This window comes from Pseudorasbora parva, chromosome 4, assembly GCF_024679245.1.
Source record: "Pseudorasbora parva isolate DD20220531a chromosome 4, ASM2467924v1, whole genome shotgun sequence".
Taxonomy (NCBI): Eukaryota; Metazoa; Chordata; class Actinopteri; order Cypriniformes; family Gobionidae; genus Pseudorasbora; species Pseudorasbora parva.
In genome coordinates, this window is record NC_090175.1 from 1612225 (window position 1) to 1636828 (window position 24604).

The window sequence follows — 24604 nt, forward strand, 5'->3', positions numbered from 1 at the left end:
GCCCCGCCCACCGACTCATGGAGCTGTTCAGACTCATGGAGCTGGACTAAAAGTAGGAATGTGTGATACTTCGTTCTAGCTCACGTGGGGAAGACATGTACATGCGTTTGCTTCATTTAACTGCAAAATCGCTTGTAAACAGGTCTCAGGTCAAGTCAAGTCTCAGGTCGATGCTGGATTTGCAGACATGTTGAGATTAAAACACAATGCCATGCCTTCTATATTGAATCCGACAGGAATGGTGCAATTTGGCGAACAATTTTGACGGAGAGAAGTGGGACAAGAGTGAGGGAGAGGAATGGGACAAGGGAGAGGAATGGAACAAGGTCGAGGGAGAGGAATGGGACAAGGGCGAGGGAGAGGAATAGGACAAGGGAGAGGGAGAGGAATAGGACAAGGGAGAGGGAGAGGAATAGGACAAGGGTGGGAGAGAGGAGTGGGACAAGGGCGAGAGAGAGGAGTGGGACAAGGGCGAGAGAGAGGAGTGGGACAAGGGAGAGAGAGAGGAATAAGACAAGGGCGGGAGAGAGGAATGGGACAAGGTCGAGGGAGAGGAGTGGGACAAGGGCGAGGGAGAGGAATAGGACAAGGGAGAGGGAGAAGAATAGGACAAGGGAGAGGGAGAGGAATAGGACAAGGGCGGGAGAGAGGAGTGGGACAAGGGCGAGAGAGAGGAGTGGGACAAGGGAGAGAGAGAGGAGTGGGACAAGAGTGAGGGAGAGGAGTGGGACAAGAGTGAGGGAGAGGAGTGGGACAAGAGTGAGGGAGAGGAATGGGACAAGGGTGAGGGAGAGGAGTGGGACAAGGGCGAGAGAGGAATGGGACAAGGGCGAGAGAGGAATGGGACAAGGGCGAGGGATAGGAATGAGACGAGCGGGAGAGAGGAGTGAGACAAGAGCGGGAGAGAGGAGTGAGACAAGAGCGGGAGAGAGGAGTGAGACAAGGGCGGGAGAGAGGAGTGGGACAAGGGCGAGAGAGAGGAGTGGGACAAGGGCGAGAGAGAGGAGTGGGACAAGGGCGAGAGAGAGGAGTGGGACAAGGGCGAGAGAGAGGAGTGGGACAAGGGCGAGAGAGAGGAGTGGGACAAGGGCGAGAGAGAGGAGTGGGACAAGGGCGAGAGAGAGGAGTGGGACAAGGGCGAGGGAGAGGAGTGGGACAAGGGCGAGGGAGAGGAATGGGACAAGGGCGGGAGAGAGGAGTGGGGCAAGGGCGAGGGAGAGGAATGGGACAAGGGCGGGAGAGAGGAGTGGGACAAGGGAGAGAGAGAGGAGTGGGACAAGGGCAAGGGAGAGGAGTGGGACAAGGGAGAGAGAGAGGAGTGGGGCAAGGGCGAGGGAGAGGAATGGGACAAGGGCGGGAGAGAGGAGTGGGACAAGGGAGAGAGAGAGGAGTGGGACAAGGGCAAGGGAGAGGAGTGGGACAAGGGAGAGAGAGAGGAGTGGGACAAGGGCGAGAGAGAGGAGTGGGACAAGGGCGAGAGAGAGGAGTGGGACAAGGGCGAGAGAGAGGAGTGGGACAAGGGCGAGAGAGAGGAGTGGGACAAGGGAGAGGAATGAGACAAGGGCGGGAGAGAGGAGTGGGACAAGGGCGGGAGAGAGGAGTGGGACAAGGGCGAGAGAGAGGAGTGGGACAAGGGAGAGAGAGAGGAGTGGGACAAGGGCGAGAGAGAGGAATGGGACAAGGGCGAGGGAGAGGAATGGGACAAGGGCGAGGGAGAGGAATGAGACAAGGGCGAGATAGAGGAATGAGACAAGGGCGGGAGAGAGGAGTGGGACAAGGGCGAGAGAGAGGAGTTGGACAAGGGAGAGAGAGAGGAGTGGGAGAGGGAGAGGAATGAGACAAGGGCGAGAGAGAGGAGTGGGACAAGGGCGAGAGAGAGGAGTGGGACAAGGGCGGGAGAGAGGAGTGGGACAAGGGCGGGAGAGAGGAGTGGGACAAGGGCGGGAGAGAGGAGTGGGACAAGGGCGGGAGAGAGGAGTGGGACAAGGGCGGGAGAGAGGAGTGGGACAAGGGCGGGAGAGAGGAGTGGGACAAGGGCGGGAGAGAGGAGTGGGACAAGGGCGAGAGAGAGAGGAGTGGGAGAGGGAGAGGAATGAGACAAGGGCGAGAGAGAGGAGTGGGACAAGGGCGGGAGAGAGGAGTGGGACAAGGGCGGGAGAGAGGAGTGGGACAAGGGCGGGAGAGAGGAGTGGGACAAGGGCGGGAGAGAGGAGTGGGACAAGGGCGGGAGAGAGGAGTGGGACAAGGGCGGGAGAGAGGAGTGGGACAAGGGAGAGAGAGAGGAGTGGGAGAGGGAGAGGAATGAGACAAGGGCGAGAGAGAGGAGTGGGACAAGGGCGAGAGAGAGGAGTGGGACAAGGGCGAGAGAGAGGAGTGGGACAAGGGAGAGAGAGAGGAGTGGGACAAGGGAGGGAGAGAGGAGTGGGACAAGGGCGAGAGAGAGGAGTGGGACAAGGGCGGGAGAGAGGAGTGGGACAAGGGCGGGAGAGAGCAGTGGGACAAGGGCGGGAGAGAGCAGTGGGACAAGGGCGAGAGAGAGGAGTGGGACAAGGGCGGGAGAGAGGAGTGGGACAAGGGCGGGAGAGAGGAGTGGGACAAGGGCGGGAGAGAGGAGTGGGACAAGGGCGGGAGAGAGGAGTGGGACAAGGGCGGGAGAGAGGAGTGGGACAAGGGCGGGAGAGAGGAGTGGGACAAGGGCGGGAGAGAGGAGTGGGACAAGGGCGGGAGAGAGCAGTGGGACAAGGGCGGGAGAGAGCAGTGGGACAAGGGCGAGAGAGAGGAGTGGGACAAGGGCGGGAGAGAGGAGTGGGACAAGGGCGGGAGAGAGGAGTGGGACAAGGGCGGGAGAGAGGAGTGGGACAAGGGCGGGAGAGAGGAGTGGGACAAGGGCGGGAGAGAGGAGTGGGACAAGGGCGGGAGAGAGGAGTGGGACAAGGGCGGGAGAGAGGAGTGGGACAAGGGCGGGAGAGAGGAGTGGGACAAGGGCGAGGGAGAGGAATGGGACAAGGGCGAGGGAGAGGAATGGGACAAGGGCGAGGGAGAGGAATGAGACCAGGGCGGGATAGAGGAATGAGACAAGAGGAGTGGGACAAGGGCGGGAGAGAGGAGTGGGACAAGGGCGAGAGAGGGGAGTGGGACAAGGGCGGGAGAGGGGAGTGGGACAAGGGCGAGAGAGGGGAGTGGGACAAGGGCGAGAGAGGGGAGTGGGACAAGGGCGAGAGAGGGGAGTGGGACAAGGGCGAGAGAGGGGAGTGGGACAAGGGAGAGAGAGGGGAGTGGGACAAGGGCGAGGGAGAGGAATGAGACAAGGGCGAGGGAGAGGAATGGGACAAGGGCGAGGGAGAGGAATGAGACCAGGGCGGGATAGAGGAATGAGACAAGAGGAGTGGGACAAGGGCGGGAGAGAGGAGTGGGACAAGGGCGAGAGAGGGGAGTGGGACAAGGGCGGGAGAGGGGAGTGGGACAAGGGCGAGAGAGGGGAGTGGGACAAGGGCGAGAGAGGGGAGTGGGACAAGGGCGAGAGAGGGGAGTGGGACAAGGGCGAGAGAGGGGAGTGGGACAAGGGCGAGAGAGGGGAGTGGGACAAGGGCGAGAGAGGGGAGTGGGACAAGGGCGAGAGAGGGGAGTGGGACAAGGGAGAGAGAGGGGAGTGGGACAAGGGAGAGAGAGAGGAGTGGGACAAGGGCGAGAGAGAGGAGTGGGACAAGGGCGAGAGAGAGGAGTGGGACAAGGGCGAGGGAGAGGAATGGGACAAGGGCGGGAGAGAGGAGTGGGACAAGGGCGGGAGAGAGGAGTGGGACATGGGCGGGAGAGAGGAGTGGGACATGGGCGGGAGAGAGGAGTGGAACAAGGGCGGGAGAGAGGAGTGGGACAAGGGCGAGAGAGAGGAGTGGGACAAGGGCGAGAGAGAGGAGTGGGACAAGGGCGAGAGAGAGGAGTGGGACAAGGGCGAGAGAGAGGAGTGGGACAAGGGCGAGGGAGAGGAATGGGAAAAGGGCGAGGGAGAGGAATGGGACAAGGGCGAGGGAGAGGAATGAGACAAGGGCGAGATAGAGGAGTGGGACAAGGGCGAGAGAGAGGAGTTGGACAAGGGAGAGAGAGAGGAGTGGGAGAGGGAGAGGAATGAGACAAGGGCGAGATAGAGGAGTGGGACAAGGGCGAGAGAGAGGAGTGGGACAAGGGCGGGAGAGAGGAGTGGGACAAGGGCGGGAGAGAGGAGTGGGACAAGGGCGGGAGAGAGGAGTGGGACAAGGGCGGGAGAGAGGAGTGGGACAAGGGCGAGAGAGAGGAGTGGGACAAGGGCGAGAGAGAGGAATAGGACAAGGGCGAGGGAGAGGAATGAGATATGGGCGAGATAGAGGAATGAGACAAGGGCGGGAGAGAGGAGTGGGACAAGGGCGAGAGAGAGGAGTGGGACAAGGGCGAGAGAGAGGAGTGGGACAAGGGCGAGAGAGAGGAATAGGACAAGGGCGAGGGAGAGGAATGAGATATGGGCGAGATAGAGGAATGAGACAAGGGCGGGAGAGAGGAATGAGACAAGGGCGAGAGAGAGGAGTGGGACAAGGGAGAGAGAGAGGAGTGGGACAAGGGAGAGGGAGAGGAATGAGACAAGGTGGCTGTTGACATCATTGGTCCCTGTCTTGTCTCCTTCATAAACAGCTGTCTTACTTTGGGTACTGTTCCTACCGTTCTCAAACATGCCATCATTAGACCGTTGCTTAAGAAACCCAACCTTGACCCCTCCATTCTATCAAACTTCCGCCCTATTTCTCACCTTTCATTTCTGTCAAAGTTGATGGAGAAGCTTGTTTACTCCCAGCTCCAGGCTCATCTGCAATTACACAGCATTAGGGATACGTTCCAATCTGGTTTCAGGACCAGACATAGTACTGAATCTGCGTTACTGAGGGTGCATAATGACATTCTTGAAGCACTTGACAGAAAAAAACTCTATGGTTCTAGTTTTACTGGACCTTACCGCTGCATTTGACACTGTGGATCATCCAATTCTCATTTCTCGTCTTCAACATGTTGCTGGTCTGCAGAAAGTGGTGCTGAATTGGTTCACCTCATACCTCACTAATAGAACCTTTTCAGTAATGCTCAATGACTTTTCCTCCTCAGCTGGCCCTATGTCATCTGGAGTACCACAGGGTTCCAATGAGACAAGGGCGGGAGAGAGGAGTGGGACAAGCGCGAGAGAGAGGAGTGGGACAAGCGCGACAGAGAGGAGTGGGACAAGGGTGAGGGAGAGGAATGGGACAAGGGCGAGGGAGAGGAATGGGACAAGGGCGAGGGAGAGGAATGGGACAAGGGCGAGGGAGAGGAATGAGACAAGGGCGAGATAGAGGAATGAGACAAGGGCGGGAGAAAGGAATGAGACAAGGGCGGGAGAGAGGAATGAGACAAGGGCGGGAGAGAGGAGTGGGACAAGGGCGAGAGAGAGGAGTGGGACAAGGGCGAGGGAGAGGAATGAGACAAGGGCGAGATAGAGGAATGAGACAAGGGCGGGAGATAGGAGTGGGACATGGGCGAGAGAGAGGAGTGGGACAAGGGCGAGGGAGAGGAATGGGACAAGGGAGAGGGAGAGGAATGAGACAAGGGCGAGATAGAGGAATGAGACATGGGCGGGAGAGAGGAATGGGACAAGGGCGAGAGACAGGAGTGGGACAAGGGCATTGGCTTCAAAAGACACACAATCTATGATCAATACAATATACTGTCTATTGTATAAGGGAAGTCCTGACACATAAAATAATGCAGTTTCCGTAATTCCATCTGGTGATAGTGTTAAAAAAAAAAAAAAAAACACATTTTGAACAACAAAACTATTTCTAATCATGAACCTTATCGCTAGCTAGTATTGCAACATTGTGCAGTGCAAGCGTGACTGAAATGACAGAAGCTCTTACTGATAAAAGGTCAGTTAGTTAGTCACTTTATTGTCCACAAATGGACATTTGTCTTTGGCTTCACCACAAAGAAACACATTCAATATCATCACACAATTTGCATAAAAAGACAACAAGTAACCAATCCCCCCTCACACTCAGATCCCAGTATTTACAATTCTAACAGTAGTGGCACAAAATAACATTTGTCCTCGCTTGAGTTTGCCTAAACCGTCTTTTTGATGGTAAAAGCTCAAATGTAACATTCAAGGGATAAGAACAATCTTCAGTAACAACCTGTGCTTTTGTTTTTTACTCTTGTTTGATAAATTGAATTCAATTGTCTTTGTGGTTGTCCTATAATTTTGCTAGCAACTTTAACTATTTGCACAGTTTTTGCTTTTCTTTATCTAGCAATAATCCATACCACAGTCATATTTAACATTACTCATAACTCATTCCATACATTTATCCAACATGGATGTTAGAGCTATTGGTCTAAAATCTTTTAATTGATTGGCATTAGATAGTTTAGGTACTGGAACAATCTTTGTTTCTTTCCATAAATTTGGTACCACCTTACAATTTAACAAAAGTTAGAACAATTGGGTAGGGACACCAGTTACTTGAAAAGCACAATCTTTTAACATGCAACCCTTCAGCCCGTCTTTGGTGCTTTATTTGGCTTAATGCTAGCAAGACTGCCTGCTATCTCATACTCCTTAAGCTTAATAGGTTCATATGCTGGAATATTAAGACACATTCTCTCACATTCAGTATTCACTATCAAACCTAGTAAAGAAACATTTATCTTCTACTGAAAGAACACACCTGTTTCCTATTTTCTTTTCTCATAATACTATGAAGCCCATCCCATGGTAAATGGTAAATAGACTGCATTTATGTGGCGCTTTAAGCAGACCCATGGCCAAGTGCTTTACATTTTGCCTCACATTCACCGACGACGATGTCAGCTATGTAAGGCGCCATCCAGCTCGTCAGGAGCAGCTGGGTTTGGGTGTCTTGCTCATGGACACCTTGACACTTGATCAGGTGGAACCGGGGATCGAACCACCAACCTTCCAGTTTATAGGCAACCAACATGAACCACTGAGCGACTGCCCCCCCCCCCACTCCTCCTCCTTTCTATAACCTATTTTCAGTCTTAAATTTCTATGCTAGTTTACCACTTTCTTCATTTGACTCCTGAATTCCATCCATCCATCATCTTCCACTTAACCGGTCTGATCCGTTTGTCAATCTTCCAGATTGCACTCCATCCTTCCCTACTTCCCACCTGTGATCTTGTACTAGATCGATGTACTCAGTTACGCGCTCTGACGTCACATAGACAGCCAAACTTCAATGGCAGCACCTAAGGATGCGGTACCAAATACCAAATACATTTCGAAGTATACAAAAACATAAAATAAATGGTATAACAGCTTCTCTTGCCTTGTGCACTGTTTTTCTCCTCCATTTCCCTCAAATAAGCAAGGAGTAAGCACCTTTGGCGATAAACATGACTGTAAATGAGCATAAGCCCTGTATGGTACGCCATGCTTTGTTTACATCTAGCTCCCACAATTCCTTGCACTCAGGCAATTTGGCATGACTTTGCCTGGAACGTTACAAAGTCGTGAGTCGTGGTTTGAAGTGCGTACCAGTCTGGAACGCAGCATTAGATCCGCACGTTACAACTCAAATGTATGCATCTGTTACACAGGACATCAGTTCTGACTGAATCTCTGCCCTAATCGTCAAAAATGGATAGAAAATGCTTTACTTTAGCAAAAGATTTCAAAGATTTCAGATTCAACAAAATCTATCTTTAACAATGGCCCCAATCTGTTTGTTGAAGTTCAGAGATGAGTAATATAATTACTCCATAATTACCCCTAAGCTCCTAATGTGATCATCAAGCTTTAAGGACAAGGAAATTTAATCAAAACCTCAGTTTTGGTCTCATTTAATTGGAGAAAGTTATTAGAAATCCAAAGTTTTATGAAACTATAACATTCCTGTACTTTGTGTAAAGAGCATGTTTTATCTAAGCTCACAGGAAAATAAAACTGAAGATCATCTGCATAGCAATGGTACGCAATACTATACTTCCGAAGAATAGAGCTTAGAGGAAGCATATACAGAGAGAACAGACACAGTCCCAAGATCGCTGGACCCCTGAGGAACACAGCAAACTAAAGGTGCCAAAGTTGAAGAAAAGTGTCCCAGATTCACAGCAACTGTCTTGTCCTTTAAATACAATGCAAACCACTGGAGGGCTGTACTCTGGACACCAACCCAACACTTCAGATGGTTGAGAAGAATCTCATGGTCAATCGTATCAAAGGCAGTGCTCAGATCTAATAATACTAGAACAACATGTGATCCTGATTCCAACGATAATAATATATCATTCGTGACCTTAGGCGAAGCTGATTCTGTGCTGTAACAGGTCCTAAACCCCGAGTGGAATGTGTCTAAAATATTGTAACAAAGTTCGATAATGGAAGGAAGGAAGAAGACACGGGGGTCGGCTGGACGGTTGATGCTACTTTATTTTCAACTCTAAACACAGCAACACACTCAATGGTGTGACTTTTCATAAACTCAATGATCACTTCCGGGTCGGCACTTCCGGCTTCCGGCAACTCAGTCTCTGGGTTTAGCAACAACCGTCCGATCTCTCTCTCTCTCCTCGATCTCCAGTTCCACCGATGTTTTGTACCCTCTCCGCGCTCATTACTGGAACGAGAGACAGGTGTCATTAATCTGCTTCCAACCCACTCACTTACCGCTCGTCCCGCGGCTCTCTCTCCCGCTGCAGACCTCGCTGAACCACGCCCCCCTTGCCACATACCCCCACCGCCCGACTCAGGCCGGGGAGCCGTCCGGCCTGCAGCCCCCCCCCCCCCCATTTCTGGAGAGGAAGTCGGCCACAGCCATCTGAGCACCCGGCCTGTGGACCACCTGGAACTTAAAAGGCTGAAGAGCTAGATACCAACGGGTGATCCGCGCGTTGGTATCCTTCATGCGGTGGAGCCATTGGAGAGGAGCGTGGTCCGAACAGAGGGTGAACTCCCGCCCCAGAAGGTAGTAGCGGAGGGTGAGAACGGCCCACCTGATGGCAAGGCACTCCTTTTCGATGGTGCTGTACTTAGCCTCTCTCTTTGAGAGCTTACGGCTAATGTACAGCACCGGCCGCTCTCCCCCCTCCACCTCCTGGGCCAGGACTGCGCCCAGCCCCCTGTCCGACGCGTCAGTCTGCAACAGAAAAGGGAGAGAAAAGTCAGGGGAGTGTAAAAGCAGCCCGCCACATAGAGCAGCCTTAACTCGGGTGAAGGCCTGCTGGCACGGCTCCGTCCATTGGACCGTATCTGGTAGCCCCTTTCTAGTAAGGTCAGTCAGAGGGCTGGTGAGGTCCGAATAATTTGGTATAAACCGTCTATATAATCCCGCCAGCCCCAAGAACTGCCTTACCTCCTTTTTGGTCTTGGGTCTCGGACAGGTTGCAATTGCGGCGGTCTTATCAATTTGGGGACGCACCTGTCCATGACCCAAGTGGAAGCCCAGATACCTTACCTCCACCCGCCCAATTGCACACTTCTTCGGATTGGCCGTGAGCCCCGCTCCCCTCAGCGACCTCAAGACCGCCCTGACATGCTGCATATGCCGCTGCCAATCGTGACTGTAAATCACGATATCGTCCAGGTAGGCAGCAGCATATGCGGCATGGGGACGCAAAATCCTGTCCATGAGGCGCTGAAAGGTAGCGGGTGCCCCGAACAAGCCGAAGGGAAGCGTGACGAATTGGTGCAATCCAAACGGCGTGGTGAAAGCTGTCTTTTCTTTGGACAATGGAGACAAGGGGATCTGCCAATGGCCCTTCGTTAAGTCCAATGTCGAATAAAATCGAGCCGTGCCCAGCCGATCAAGCAACTCGTCAACCCGCGGCATTGGATACGCGTCGAATTTCGACACTGCGTTCACCTTGCGGTAGTCCACACAGAACCTGACCGAGCCGTCGGTCTTAGGGACCAAAACGATTGGGCTCGCCCAGTCACTGTTGGACTCCTCTATTACTCCCATATCGAGCATTGCCCCTAATTCTTCCTGAACTACTTTTTTCTTGTGTTTAGGTAAGCGATACGGCCGGCTGCGAACTACCACGCCCGGCTCGGTCTCGATATGGTGCTGAATTAAGTTGGTACGTCCCGGTAGGGGCGAAAACACGTCGGCGAACTCCGCCTGTAGTTTTGATAGATCAGTGAGTTGGGACGGTGAGAGGTGATCTCCCCCAGGGGCCAGCGCGACCGATTGTGCTTTGATGCTCGCCTCTGGCCCGAGATCATCCTCTCCCCCGATCACCGTCGCCAACAACACTGATTCCACCTCATTCCATTTCTTAAGGAGATTGAGGTGGTATATTTGACGTGCCCCGTTCCTATCGGACCGTATCACTTCATAATCGAGGTCTCCAACCTGTCGTGCGACCTCAAACGGCCCCTGCCACTTTGACATTAATTTAGAGCTCGATGTAGGGAGTAATACGAGCACTTTCTCTCCCGGTGTGAATTTGCGTAGTCTCGTACCCCTGTTATACGACCGGCTTTGGCGGTCCTGGGCTTGCAACAAATTCTCCCTAGATAGCCGCCCCAAGGTGTGGAGTTTTGTTCGCAAGTCCAGCACATATTGAGTTTCGTTCTTGGCCAAAGAAGGCCCCTCCTCCCAAGTTTCTCGTAGGACGTCCAGCACCCCCCGTGGCTGTCGTCCGTAGAGAAGCTCGAAGGGGGAAAACCCCGTGGAGGCTTGCGGGACCTCTCGCACAGCAAATAAGAGGGGTTCTAACCACCGATCCCAATTTTTGGCGTCTTCCTGTACGAATTTACGGATCATGGATTTAAGAGTGCGATTAAATCGTTCGACCAAGCCGTCTGTTTGTGGGTGATAGACGCTTGTTCGAATGGATTTAATGCCCAATAATCCGTACAATTCGCTTAACGTGCGTGACATAAACGCCGTGCCTTGATCAGTGAGGATTTCCTTCGGAATCCCCACTCGGGAGATTAAACGAAACAGTGCGTCCGCAACACTCTTCGCAGAGATGTTGCGGAGAGCCACTGCTTCCGGATATCGTGTTGCGTAGTCCACGATAACTAGCGCAAAACGATGTCCGCGTGCGGACCGCTCTAATGGCCCGATGAGGTCCATCGCAATTCTCTCGAAGGGGACCTGCATTAATGGTAGGGGGCGCAATGGCGCTTTTGGGGCGGCCAGTGGATTCACCAACTGACATTCAGGACAAGACGCGCACCACCTGCGCACATTGTCATGAATGCCTGGCCAAAAAAATCGGGTCATTAAACGATTCAGCGTGGCCGCCTGTCCCAGGTGGCCCACCATCGGGTTGTATCCACTTTTGTCTGAGCGTCTTGGGTCACTCGATACAACCTATCCTTAATTATGGCAAAATAAGGATACGTGACGGGCAATGCGGGTTGGAGGGACTGACCGTCGATAGTGCGGACCTGTTGGAAAGCATGTTTTAGGGTCTCATCTTGAGACTGCTCCAGAGGGAAGTCATCGCGGTCCGAGAGAATCAGTCTCTCGACCCCGCTCGGTTCCTCTGAAGCGGTTCCCAAGGGCCCCGTATCAGTCTCGCCAACCTGCACTCGCACCGCCCCGTTCCTAGCCTTGTTCTCCCAAGCGGCATCTGCGCATAACGACCCCAATAACGCCGGAAAGGCGGGCCAATTCGTCCCCAGAATTAGCGGATGCCGGAGGTGGGGACTAACCGCCACCTCAACACTATGATTTTCTCCCCTAAACTGTATCGTGACTGGGACAACCGGATATTCCACCACATCCCCGTGCACACACCGCACCTTAACCATGCGGCTTGTATCCAATGCCCCAGGCTGCATCAGGCTTTGATGGATCGAGGTTTGGTTACATCCTGAATCCACCAAGGCCTGATATGTACCCCCCTTGATACTCACAGGAATTTGGTACTCTCCTGCTTGATCAGGGGTGGTCCGCTGGAAGTCCGGGACCCGGATCATTGTCCCGATGTCCATCATCGGACATCGGTCCACAAAATGATCCGGGTCGCCGCACCGCCAGCAGGCCAGCCCAGGGAGTGGGTTGGAAAATGAGCGCGGAGGGGGGGTGGAACCGGAACCGTTATCCCCGCCCGACCCCAGCAGCCCCGCCCCCCTGGGCGGGGCCCTCGAACTCCCGTACTGCCCTGGGCCCATTCCACCCCGGCCTCTGGGGGGAATGCGAGGGGGCCCTGGAGGGCGGGACCTAGGGAGAGGGACAGGGCGAGAAGGAGAGACAGAGGGGGGAGAGAGAGAGGGAGAGGTTAGTAGGGGCTCGCCGACCCCCGGGCACGCCACCAGATGGTCCTCTGCCAGGTTGATGGCCGTCGTCAGCGACGTGGGCCGGTGGCACTGGACCCACTCGGCGGTCTTCTTGGGTAGCCGAGCGATAAACTGCTCCAGTACCACCAGATCGACGATGTGGTCCACGTCACTTCCACTGGCCAATAGCCATTTGCGGCACGCGTCCCGGAGCTGTTGGGCCATCACGAAGGGTCACTCCAGCGAGCGGAACCTCTGGCGGTGCTGCTCTGGGGTCCGGCCGACCCGCTGGATGATGGCCCTCTTCAGGTCTTCATACTCCAGGAGGTTCGCCACCGGCAGTTGTTGGGCGGCCGCCTGGGCTTCTCCGGTCAGCAGAGGTATGAGGCGCACCGGCCACTGTGCCCGGGCCACCCGCAGGCCTCCGCGGCCTTCTGAAAGAGGTCGATAAAGGCCTCGGGATCGTCCTGTGGCCCCATCTTGTGTAGGGGCACGTGGACCGGTGCGCTGGCGAGCCCGGCGGCTTCGGTGCGAACCTCCCGGTCGATCCAGCTCCGGAACCTCTCGCGGTCCTCTTGCTGGCCGCGGACGATGGCCTTGAAGCGGCGCTCCTGGTCCGCCCGCAGGTCCAGCATGGACTGATGTTGTTCCTGATGGAGGGCCGCGAGAGAGGTGATGATGTCCGCAAACGGCGAGGCGGAGGGCGTTGGTGTGTTCATGGCGGCGGCGCGGTCCTACTTCCTTCCCGGGTTTCGGCACCAGTGTAACAAAGTTCGATAATGGAAGGAAGGAAGAGGACACGGGGGTCGGCTGGACGGTTGATGCTACTTTATTTTCAACTCTAAACACAGCAACACACTCAATGGTGTGACTTTTCATAAACTCAATGATCACTTCCGGGTCGGCACTTCCGGCTTCCGGCAACTCAGTCTCTGGGTTTAGCAACAACCGTCCGATCTCTCTCTCTCCTCGATCTCCGGTTCCACCGATGTTTTGTACCCTCTCCGCGCTCATTACTGGAACGAGAGACAGGTGTCATTAATCTGCTTCCAACCCACTCACTTACCGCTCGTCCCGCGGCTCTCTCTCCCGCTGCAGACCTCGCTGAACCACGCCCCCCTGGCCACAAATATCAAATGCTTTCAAATAGGAAAAAAAGTGTGCGTAGACCCCTTTCTCTAAAATCTTAGACATTAAAGGCAATTTGGAAATTGGTCTATAGTTATTGTATACTGATTGATACCAAATTAGGTTTTTTTAACAGGGGATGAAGAATTGCGTGTTTGAAACAGTTTGGTACTACTCCACTAACCAAAGAGCTGTTGATTATAGCTGTTAGGCTAGAGAAGGAAGGAAAAACAACTTTGAGGAGATGAGGAGGAGGAGGATGGATATCCATTGTACAGCTACCTCCATTCATTTTGGAGACAATGTCAGCCAGCTGTGCTGATGAGACTGGTTAAAAATTAGAAAAATGGCTAGTCCATGCCGGATTAGTTAATAGAAGGGAATGTGAAGGTAAAATGACCACAAATGAAGCAAAGAAGTTTACTAATTGGAGTAGTAATTGGCAAAATTTTCATCAGAATATCTACTACAGAATATCTACTATATCATACTATTCACTACTACTCATGGGAATATTTATAATAATAATAATAATAATAATAATAATAATAATGTGTTCGATTTATATAGCGCGTTTAGTAAGTCATATTGTAAATTTTGAAACCCCGTAACAATTTCCTGAGATATTGATTTACAACTAATTGAAAATCAATCCAATTTAAATGATAATTGCAAAATATAGTTATATTTCCATAAGAATGTAAATTGTGATCATTCAGTCAGTGCTAGTCATATTTAGAAACAGAAGAGGGAGTGGTCATGGTGAAACCTCCAAAATGATATCTCTGAAAATCCCTGAATGTGAATTCAGAAAAGAAAAAAAATCACTAAAACATAATATATACTTGAGTTAACAAAATGCTATGCTTGGGTCTCAGGAGGATATTCCTTCTTTTTGCATTAAATATATGTAATACAATCTGTATTTCCATCAGAGGTTAGGTCTTAAATTTCACAAATGGACAGACACACAGGCTCCATTTTGAAAAACAGAACTATTGCTAATCCTGTAACTTATCTCCAGCTAGTATTTCAACATTGAACAGTGCAAGCGTGACTGAAATGACAGATGCTCTTACTGATAAAAGGTCAGTTGAAGATCAGAGTGGCTCAATGATTTTATAAATGTTTCGGTAACACTTTACAATAGGGGTGCACTAATATGCATTAATTCATGCTTAACTAATGCACAGATAATCATGAGTTAATGTATGACTCATGAAGAACTAAACCATTTATTAATGATTACTGCATCAGCAACTAATGAACATTCATTATGATTACTAGAGTAAGTAATATATGAATTGTTATTAGTTAAATGTGTCATATTGTCTAAATTCGCTAATAACATATTATATTAACGAATAATGTAAATTAGTGTGTTAATTACCACAATGGGCCAAAGCCATGCATTTCAACTTCCAGTTGTCTGCTTTAATTAATCATTCGCTAATGATTTGCAAAGGTATCATTATGTTATAACAACTTGTTGAGGCACATGACTATTAACTAATTCAAAACGTATAACCACAATTACATATTACTTAACAGTTAGTTATTAGTCATGTGCCTCAACAAGTAAAGTCATAACAATGACACTGTAATGGATTCCATTGAAGAGGCGAGGTTGAGAATGTCTTGGCTACATATGTAACCCTTGTTCCCTGAAGGAAGGTAACGGAGACGTTACGTCAGTACTGACGAAATGGGGGTTTTGCTTAGAAAGCAGCTGCCTTCAATCTCAACCCAAATGATCCAATGACATGAAAATGTCATGGGTCTGTGGAATTTGCCTAATGCAACCCCGCCCCAATGCGTGGGTATAAACGGCGTTGCATAGCAGTCACACATTTATGTTACCTGCTGAGGAGCCGAGGCCGACCGCCCCGGCCATACCAGCGGTACAGCGGATGTGGCATGAGGACGTAATGGGTCCCAGTCCAATCACACCACAGCGGCTGCTTCCAGTGCACCCTGCCTCAGAATTTAACATGACGAGGGGCTGGCTCAGCTACCAAGGTACACTGGGAAGCATATCCCACTTGGAGAAATGCAAACACAGTGCCTACCCGTAGGGAGGACTTAGGAATACACATGACCCACATATAGGCTGCATACGGAGGAACCTGGGGTATCCAGCCGCAGGTGGAAAAGTTTTCAACCCCAGGGGTGGCAAGGGTCTTGCCAAGGGAAGACAAGTGCTCAACAAGAGGCAGAGCCCAAGAGGCAGCTACGCTCCTAGTGGATTGTGCTTTGACCCCAAGGGGGCATGGCAAGCCCTGAACCGGGTAAGCCAGGACAATGGCGTCCACTATTCAGTGAGACAACCTCTGCTTGGAGAGAGCCTTTCCTTTCTGCTTCCCTCCGTAACAGACAAAGAGCTGGTCTGAGGTCCTGAAACACTGTGTCCTGTCTACGTACGCGCAGAGGGTGCGTACCCTCTAGCCGTGCCTCTATCGAGCACCGTGAAGGAGGAAGCTGCCGGCAAATGATCACGGAAAGACAACGGGGACTTCTGGGAAAAAAGGCACTGACGGCCGGCGGGCGCACTCGGCGTGGGCCGGCCCCAGATACCAATTGTCCAGCCTCGAGTGCTCGGGACCTGGCGGAGAATACCAGTCGAGCCCGAGGCTCACGGCCGCCCGGATTAGCATGGCTGTCAGCTCCGGATCAGACTTGGGCAATGCCGATACTCCCGCTGGAGGCGGCACAGCCGAATCCTCATCTCCGGAGGAATCCAGCCCGGCTTGTGATGCGGCGATTGATATTGCATTTTTTTCTTTTCCCAAGCACGCCAAACAGCGATCATGCCCGTCAGACGGACTAACATATCGACCGCACCCAGGAATGGAGCACGGGCGAAACATCTTAAAAAATACGCACCGCGTGCAGCTCATTTAGAGAGGAGTTTTACTCAAGCAGAGTGCTGAGACGCCCAGGGAGAACACACACACTCGTACAGACCCCTGCACAGATCGGACAGGAATGCGGAACTCGCTGGAATGCGCCGAATCGCCAACACTCTGGGGAGACACTCGTCTTGAAGAGATATGGTGCTTAAGAAGGCAAGTAGAACTCGGCTCCGAAGTAGAAAACATAAATGCGTGACTGCTATGCAACGCCGTTTATACCCACGCAGTGGGGCGGGGTTGCATTAGGCAAATTCCACAGACCCATGACATTTTCATGTCATTGGATCGTTTTGATTGAGAATGAAGACAGCTGGCTTTCTAAGCGAAACCCCCATTTCGTAAGTACTGACATAACTCGTAGTGTACTGACTGAAATGGAACCCAAGTGCAGTTTATTGAAAACTTAACATAAATCAAAATAAAAACATAAAACAAAGACTTGACTAAACTTGACTTGGCTTTCCGTCCTCCATACGCACGACAGAATCACTCACTTCATTCAAAAGACAGGTACAAACTCTTCCATGAGCACTTAATCTTATCATTAAAAAAAAAACTCTTCCTCCTCTACTTTTTCTCTTTTCCATCCCTTTTCTGTTTTTTGCTACTCTGAGTAATATCCAAATCTTTGTATATATGTCATGGTTCATGGATTCCCTGTCTCACTCTTGGGTGCGTGTTGAATGTAGGTGAGGGCGGAGCCTGGGATTGGCTCATCACGCACCTGTGGCTGATCACCTGCACCAGCTGCAACTCATCAGCTTCACCCTATTTAGTCTCTCTGTTTCTCTCTTGTCTTTGTCAGAGCGTTGTTGGATGTTTCCCCTTGTGTCTCTGTGTTGGTTGTCGTTTCCCCCTTCCGTGAAACGCTGGATCCCTTCCCGGATTACCTGTACCGACCTCCCGAGTCACAGCTGCTCACAGCCTGCCCATGTCGCCAACAGAGCCTCTCTCACTGCTCCGTCTTATCCGGATTTCATCAGTGTTTTGAGTTTTGACTTCTGTGACACTATCTGTCAAATAAACTGAATTACTTGCTATTGAATCCTGCCTCTGTGAATCCGTTACAATTTAGGGCACTTTTTGCGTTTCTTTGCTTCATGAAGGGTTGCTTCCTGTACTCTTCAGTTGTAAGTCGCTTTGGATAAAAGCGTCTGCTAAAGGCATAAATGTAAATGTTGCTTGGCTTGAACGAACAAACAAACTTGACTTGACATAAAGGACTCACCGACAGCAGGTTACACATACAATATCAGACAATGACACATGGCAAACATGAGGGCTTAAATACACAAGGGACACCTGTGAAAAACGATCAACCCATAAACCAATGACAACATGACACAGGTACACAAGGCAGGAACACATGACAAAACCAGGAAGTGCATGACAGTGAACATGATAAGCTTAAAAGCATGAACCTACACCAAAACATCCTGTGACAGATACCTTTGCAAATCGTTAGCTAATGATTAATTAAAGCAGACAACTAGAAGTTGAAATGCATGGCTTTGGCCCATTTTGGTAATTATCGCATTAATTTACATTATTAGTTAATATAATATGTTATTAGGGAATTGATTTGTTTGTTATTAGTAATATTTCATTAATAGCAATTCATATATTACTTAATCTATTAATCATGATGAATGTTCATTAGTTGCTGATGCAGTAATCATTAAGTAAATGTGTTAGTTCTTCATGAGGCATACATTAACTCATCATTATCTGTGCATTAGTTCAGCATTAATTAATGCATATTAGTGCAGCCCTAATGTAAAGTGTTACCCATGTTTCTATGATCATTGAACCCAAATGACATGATCATTCTGTCATCATGTCAGAGGTGTGTTGATGCTGTACTTTTCTGCTGCTTCTCCGCTGTCCTGTCAAAATAAAAGCAAAAAGCAATAAATAAATAAATAAAGAAACAAGTTAGTTCATTAACACACACTATGTCACAAGAATGAAGGGTTTTGCAATATAAATTTCCTCTGCAACACAAAGGAGGAGCATAATAATCTGCCAGATGCATAAAGAGTGTGTGTCAGACTGAACAACACAAGCCACAACACAAACGGTGAGTTACTGTTTCTTCATCATTCACCTCACAGAATACTGAGACATTTCTACAACAGTGATTCAGAAACATGACCACAACAACAATAATCTGATGACTTCTTTGGCTTGCTTTCTTCCAGATTTAAGAAAGAAAACATTGATAAATCTGATCTGAGAAGAGATTGAGATGATGGCGGTAAGTTCAATCACGTTTACAGCGGCTGTTTTCACTTTAATTATAATGTCAGTGTGATTTGATGATAAACGAGGATCTTGATCAGTCGTGTGTCTCTCCAGATGACGGTGTTTGTCGTGGCTCTGATCTCTGTTTTCACGGCGTCTGTTGTGTCTGTTCCTGATGGATTCAAGCCGGCCGATTGTTCTGACCTTTATAAAGCAGGAGAAACAGTCAGTGGGATTTACTCCATCTATCCAGCAGGGGATGATCCTGTCTGGGTTTACTGTCACATGGTCTCAGATGGGAAAGATGAAGACAACGGAGGATGGACGGTACGAATGTGACTTTAGATCATTAAACACACATCAGAACACACATTATGAATCATATATTTTATATAAACCCATCACAGGTGTTTCAGAGGAGAATGGGCGGCAGTGTGAATTTCTATCGGGGGTGGGAAGAGTACAAGAGTGGATTTGGAGCAACTGAAGGCGAATACTGGCTGGGTAAGATCTCACAGTGTGTGTCTGTTTGTGTGGACCCATATGGAAAAGTCTCGCTAAAAACATGTGTGATTCTTATATGTTATATGTCTTATATGATTCTATGTATGCTGCTAAAACCACATATACAAATTGTACAATATTCATGTATTTTCAATCATATATGTCCTACACTGTAAAATATATATGCTGGATTGTGTTAAACACAACCCCTGCAAATCAGTGAGATTTTACTTTAGTAAATTAATTAGCAAGTAAAACGAATAAAAATGGGTAACCCTAACGCAAATCAAATATTTCCTTATATATGTGAATGATAAATATATTAAATTATTTAACTGCATATTAAAAATATACAGGATAAATATATTACAATATTTAATAATACATGAGGAATTGCTGCTTTCAATTAGAAAAATATGTCACAATATATTTACTTATATATCATAATGTGTCATTTTATTTGATGTGCATGTGATGATATACCCAAAAATATATTGAACAAAATTATATATATTACAAAATAAAAGGAACTGTAGTCCATTACAGTTACTGAGAAAGTGCTATTATATTACAGTTACTTATGAAAATGTTAACAATTACAAAGGGTTTTATATATATATATACACACACACACACACACACACACACACACACACACACACACACACACACACACACATATACAGTTAACAATAACACAAGTCAAGCACACCGGCATGTTCCTTTAGCAAAGAGCTGTAACTGCTGAAAAGTGCACCGACATTATTTTTAATAAAAGTAACAGTTTTATTGGTTTTTGGCCAAAAGTCAACCTCACTATATCCACTATTTCAACCTATCTCCCTCTATTAAATTGAGCAAAAACACATGAAATAACAATTAATTTTAACATTTAAATCAGAAGTAAAGTATGATGGGAAGTAGAAATTTGTTGTAACTCATTCTGTAAAAGTGTTTATGTGTGTGTACATGCATTCACATTAATATGGGAAACTCAATCTACAGTAAGGCTACACAATAAAGCATACAACCTAATGGATATTACATGTAATACTATTTATGTCTTAATTACTAAATATTGTATGTGTTAAAATGTAGCCATATTTTATAAATATAGTCAATGCATACATTGCAGTAGCTATATTAAAAAAGGCTTTAGTTTCCTTTATTCCTTTATATTTCCTTTAATATAGGCTGTTTTGCATATAATTGCAGTATATTCCCATATATTTGTTTCGTAATGTTCTACCCATACAAACTATTTGTTAACAGTAATATCAGCAATATTTAAAAAGTAATAATTAAACACTCAAAAATAGCCTTAGTTCTGTCATCGCAAACTGCGCATGCGTCACCGCGCCGCGGCCAGAAGGAAATCAGTCGCGGGTTCTTGTTGTCTGCGTGATATGATTGCCTCTCAGCGGGACCGCGAAGTGTCGAGCTCCAGGTAAGATTTGTGTTTGTCATGTCGTTCTCAATGCAAATGTTAACTTATTTAATGGCAAGATTTGCTAAAAGATTTGTAAATTGTTCGTTTCTGTTATCATGTCGGTGCCACAGCCTTAGTGTTAGGTAACGTACAGGTAACGTTAAGCCTAATTATGCTGCGCACGTGCAACAATTGAATTTACGTTACAAGTATTTAATGTGCAAAAACAAGTGAAAAATGCTTATATTTGTACTAAAGTTATTAAACTATATGATTGGTCTCCTCATTTGTTAGTCCCTTTGAATAAAAGCGTCTGCTAAATGATCAAATGTAAAAAACAACTATTCTAGTTGTTTAAAGGGTTACTTCAGCGATTAGCATATGGCTTTGTATCAGTAGAAACCCTGGAGAATATTCAAATTATTGTGCTTTCCCCTCTCATATCTCCCTGAGACGAGAGATTTATGCATTTTATTTCTGGAAAAATTCCTCCTATGATGCAAAATGACGATTTTTGCATCATAGGAGGAATGTTTGCCCAGAGGCTAAAGACTACAGCCAGCAGAGGGAGCCATTTCCGCATGTTTTGAATCCGGCATTGGGGGATGGGAGATTACACTCAGCTTGCAGGGAGAGCTCAGCTTGCAGACAGGATCATTTAAACGGAGCTATGGTGAGCAATGTAAGTCTTTTAACTTCTCAAATTCATTTCTATGAAAGTTAAGCTTGCAAAGGCATGAACTGAAACGCGCCAGACTGAACTCGCGTTGTGAATGTATGCCGCGAGTGTAGTCGCGATTACCTCAGCTCTCATCACTCCTGCAGTCAGTGCTCAGTGCTGTGAGACTCGCGCGATGACTCACTCATTATATTGAACAGACACGTTCAGTTTTTAATTGTAGTGTCTCTAACTCAGTCACAGTAATGAAGTTGTTGGCGTTGGGAATGGCCTCACAGGGCAGCGAAGCATTCTGGGAATTGTAGTCTTTCATCCCCATGGGACAAAAATACATTTTCTGTCTTTTCTCAGTCTAGAAGACACCAAATTCAAAAATAATTTCACATTTCTACTGCATTGATGGCCCAGTTTAAATACAGATTCATCTTCACAGCGCTGAAGTACCCCTTTAACTATGTAATTTGGTAACTAAGTTAAACCCTAAAGCTCATGGTTTGCATAGATAACGTTATACAACGATTGTGTGTGACAGTGAAAGCTGTGTGAAACTGACAAAAAGCAAAAGTTAGAATAAATGTAATGTGATTTGTTTACCGATATGTTCCTTCTGTCATCATTAATAGTCTATTTTGTGCCAATTCACAAGTTTTGCAAATGGCTCTAATGTAGTTAAAATATAGCTAAAATATAAACTTCTATCATTTGCATTCATGTAACTGCAACATATATGAATCTAAATGATGTACAATATTACAATTTTGTAATAGAAAGTAAGAAACTGTATAAGAATATATTGTTATACTGAAAAAAACATTATAATGAAACGTGTTTCTAATATTCCTGTATGTAAATGGAGTGGTCAAGAAGATTTTCTTTTTCTTCCACAGAAAGATCTTCATGAAAACATTTGAAGACCAGGTAAGAAGAACAGGTTCAGCCGCAGACTGGTTCATCCCATGAGGACTGGTTCAGTTCTGAAGCGGAAGTGTTGAAGACGTTTATGTAATGTGAGTTGTAAGACTTTAACTAATGTTAACAAATGAGACTTGATTGTAATGTATTAACTAACATGAACTAACAATGAGAAATACATTATTACAGTATTTATTAAACTTTGTCCATTTTTAACGTTTAGTTCACCCAAAAATGTATGTTGTTAAAATGACCCTCATGTCGTTCCAAACCCATAAGATGTTCATTTATTTTCAGAACACAACAAATAAAGCTTTAATATGTGTACTATAATTACTATGTGAAATAAGTTAATATAGTAATTGATATAGATACTGATATAGATATCCATATTTATAACCTTATTGACTAAAATAACCAGCTCATGGCAGACGACTTGCGTCCAGAGAGTGACCTGAGTGATGCGATGTAGGAGTAGCGTAAGCTTCAACGTCTCTCTGGGCAACAAAATCAAGCGCTTCTCTTTTATATATATTATATGTATGTATATTAATTTTTTTAAATGACTGATCGTTTGACTAGATAAGACCCTATTCCTCATCTGGGATCACGCAGAGGCTATGAAGCCCTTTGAAACGCCGTTGATCTGGACCTTCAACATTTTGGTTGCCACTGAAAAGCATTATATGATGAACAATCCTGGAATGTTTTCTTCAAGAAACTTAATTTCTTTTCCACTGAAGAAATAAAGACATGAACATCTTGGATGAGATGGGGGTTTTTCATTTTGGGGTGAACTAATCCGTTCATTATCTTTGATTGATGGCCATGACGCTGTGTTCAGTGTATTCTGTTGTTGTTTTTTGGGTTTTGTTTTTTTCCTGAGCAAAGTTCAGTTTGCTATCAAGTTGGAATTGTAAATGACTCATGTGGAGAATAATTTGATTATTTCATTTTGTGTTGAAATAAAAGTGTTTCCACAAATTTGTGTATGTCATTGACTGATATCATATATGGTTAGTATATGCAGAGATGTTGTAATATTGACTGAAATCATGGATGATTATTATATGTAGTTTATATGTATATTATATAAACTTGAAGAGCTAACACACCATTTCCCTATTAAAAAAATATGAAATCTGTATAAAAAGCATATAAACAAATGACACAAAATATAAATAAATCCTATATGACTTTAATATGACTAGCATATGATTCAGTATAAGAACTTTATATGATTTGTATATGAATATCATGTATTTTCTACTAATACCATATACCATTGCATACTGTTTACATGTAAAACTCATATAAGATTTTTGCAGTATTCATACATGACCCAAAAGTTTTCTGTGTGCTTTTTAGTATGAAATGGGCCATAAACGGTCTGATTTTGTGTATGACATATATGGGACTTACATTAAACATATAAGATGATTCTGACTGATTTAAGTAAGGAACATATATGGTCGCTATATATGAACCATATAGGTTTTTTTCATATGGGGATGATCATGTGTTTGGTTGAACATGTTCTTTGTGTGTGTGTGTGTGTGTGTGTGTGTGTGTGTGTGTGTGTGTGTGTGTGGAACAGGGCTGGAGAACATGTACCAGCTGACACGTAACAGGAAGTACATGCTGAGAGTGGATCTGGAGGACTTCACTGGAAGGACAGGTTTTGCTCAGTACTCGACCTTCTCTGTGGGTCCTGAAACTGACGGGTATAGACTGCAAGTTTCAGGGTTCAAGGATGGAGCAGCAGGTAAGACACTTTCATTTACATTGAAAAATAACTCACACTCAGTAAATGTGGAACTGATGTCCTCAATGATGCTCTTCTTCTCTGCAGGCGACTCTTTGACCTACCATAATGGTATGAAGTTCACCACCTTTGACAAAGACCAAGACGCCTTGGGGACGGTGAACTGTGCTAAATATCTTCTCGGGGCATTTTGGTACAACAGGTGTCATTACACAAACCCCAACGGTGTGTATTTATGGGGAGACGTTTCCACCCATATGGGCATTGGAGATAGTTGGTCCCTCTGGAAGAACGGTCTCGCTGTCGGTATGAAATCCATCATCATGAAGATCAAACGTGTGGCTTAGACCTTTGAAGAAACATTACAGTGTTTCTCAGAAAGTTTTGGGTGTCCTTTCCTCTGTTAACTGAGTAACTCAGTAGATCATGGTATATATGGTGACCTATGATATATGGCTGTTGTTTTATATACCCTTATCAGTTATCTTCTCTTTGGTGTGGGTCACTTCTTTAAATCTACAACTGAAACGAATCAACAATAAACTTTAATAAAGTTCAGCATTGAAAGGCATTATGTGTTGATGTGGATTTGTTCATCTCCAGAATAGACGTCAGAAACAGTAAATGAGGAATTCAGTTCAACTGCTCATGAACTGATTCACTTTCCCTATAAATACAACCCTATATGTGAACGAACAATGTGTAAAGGAACACTCCACTTTTTTGAAAATATGCTCATTTTCCAAGTCCCTTAGAGTTAAACTGTTGAGTTTTACCC

At 47.0% G+C, this 24604-nt stretch overlaps 1 protein-coding gene across 1 annotated transcript; it reads left to right on the forward strand.

Annotated features, from left to right (window-relative positions):
- Nucleotides 1–18320: 18320 nt before the first annotated feature.
- LOC137072633 (microfibril-associated glycoprotein 4-like) lies at nt 18321–24390 on the forward strand. Its single transcript, XM_067440512.1, has 6 exons — nt 18321–18373; nt 18495–18550; nt 18652–18864; nt 18945–19041; nt 23659–23826; nt 23914–24390. The coding sequence occupies exons 2-6, from the start codon at nt 18542–18544 to the stop codon at nt 24171–24173; spliced, it is 747 nt and encodes a 248-aa protein (XP_067296613.1). The 5' UTR covers nt 18321–18373; nt 18495–18541; the 3' UTR covers nt 24174–24390.
- The last annotated feature ends 214 nt before the right edge of the window (nt 24391–24604 follow it).

Bases quoted from the DNA above. Each gene is read 5' to 3' on its own strand.
- LOC137072633 (XM_067440512.1), top strand. The intron at 18,865-18,944 runs GTACGAATGTGA...AACCCATCACAG, and splicing joins AAGACAACGGAGGATGGACG to GTGTTTCAGAGGAGAATGGG. The intron at 19,042-23,658 runs GTAAGATCTCAC...TGTGTGGAACAG, and splicing joins TGAAGGCGAATACTGGCTGG to GGCTGGAGAACATGTACCAG.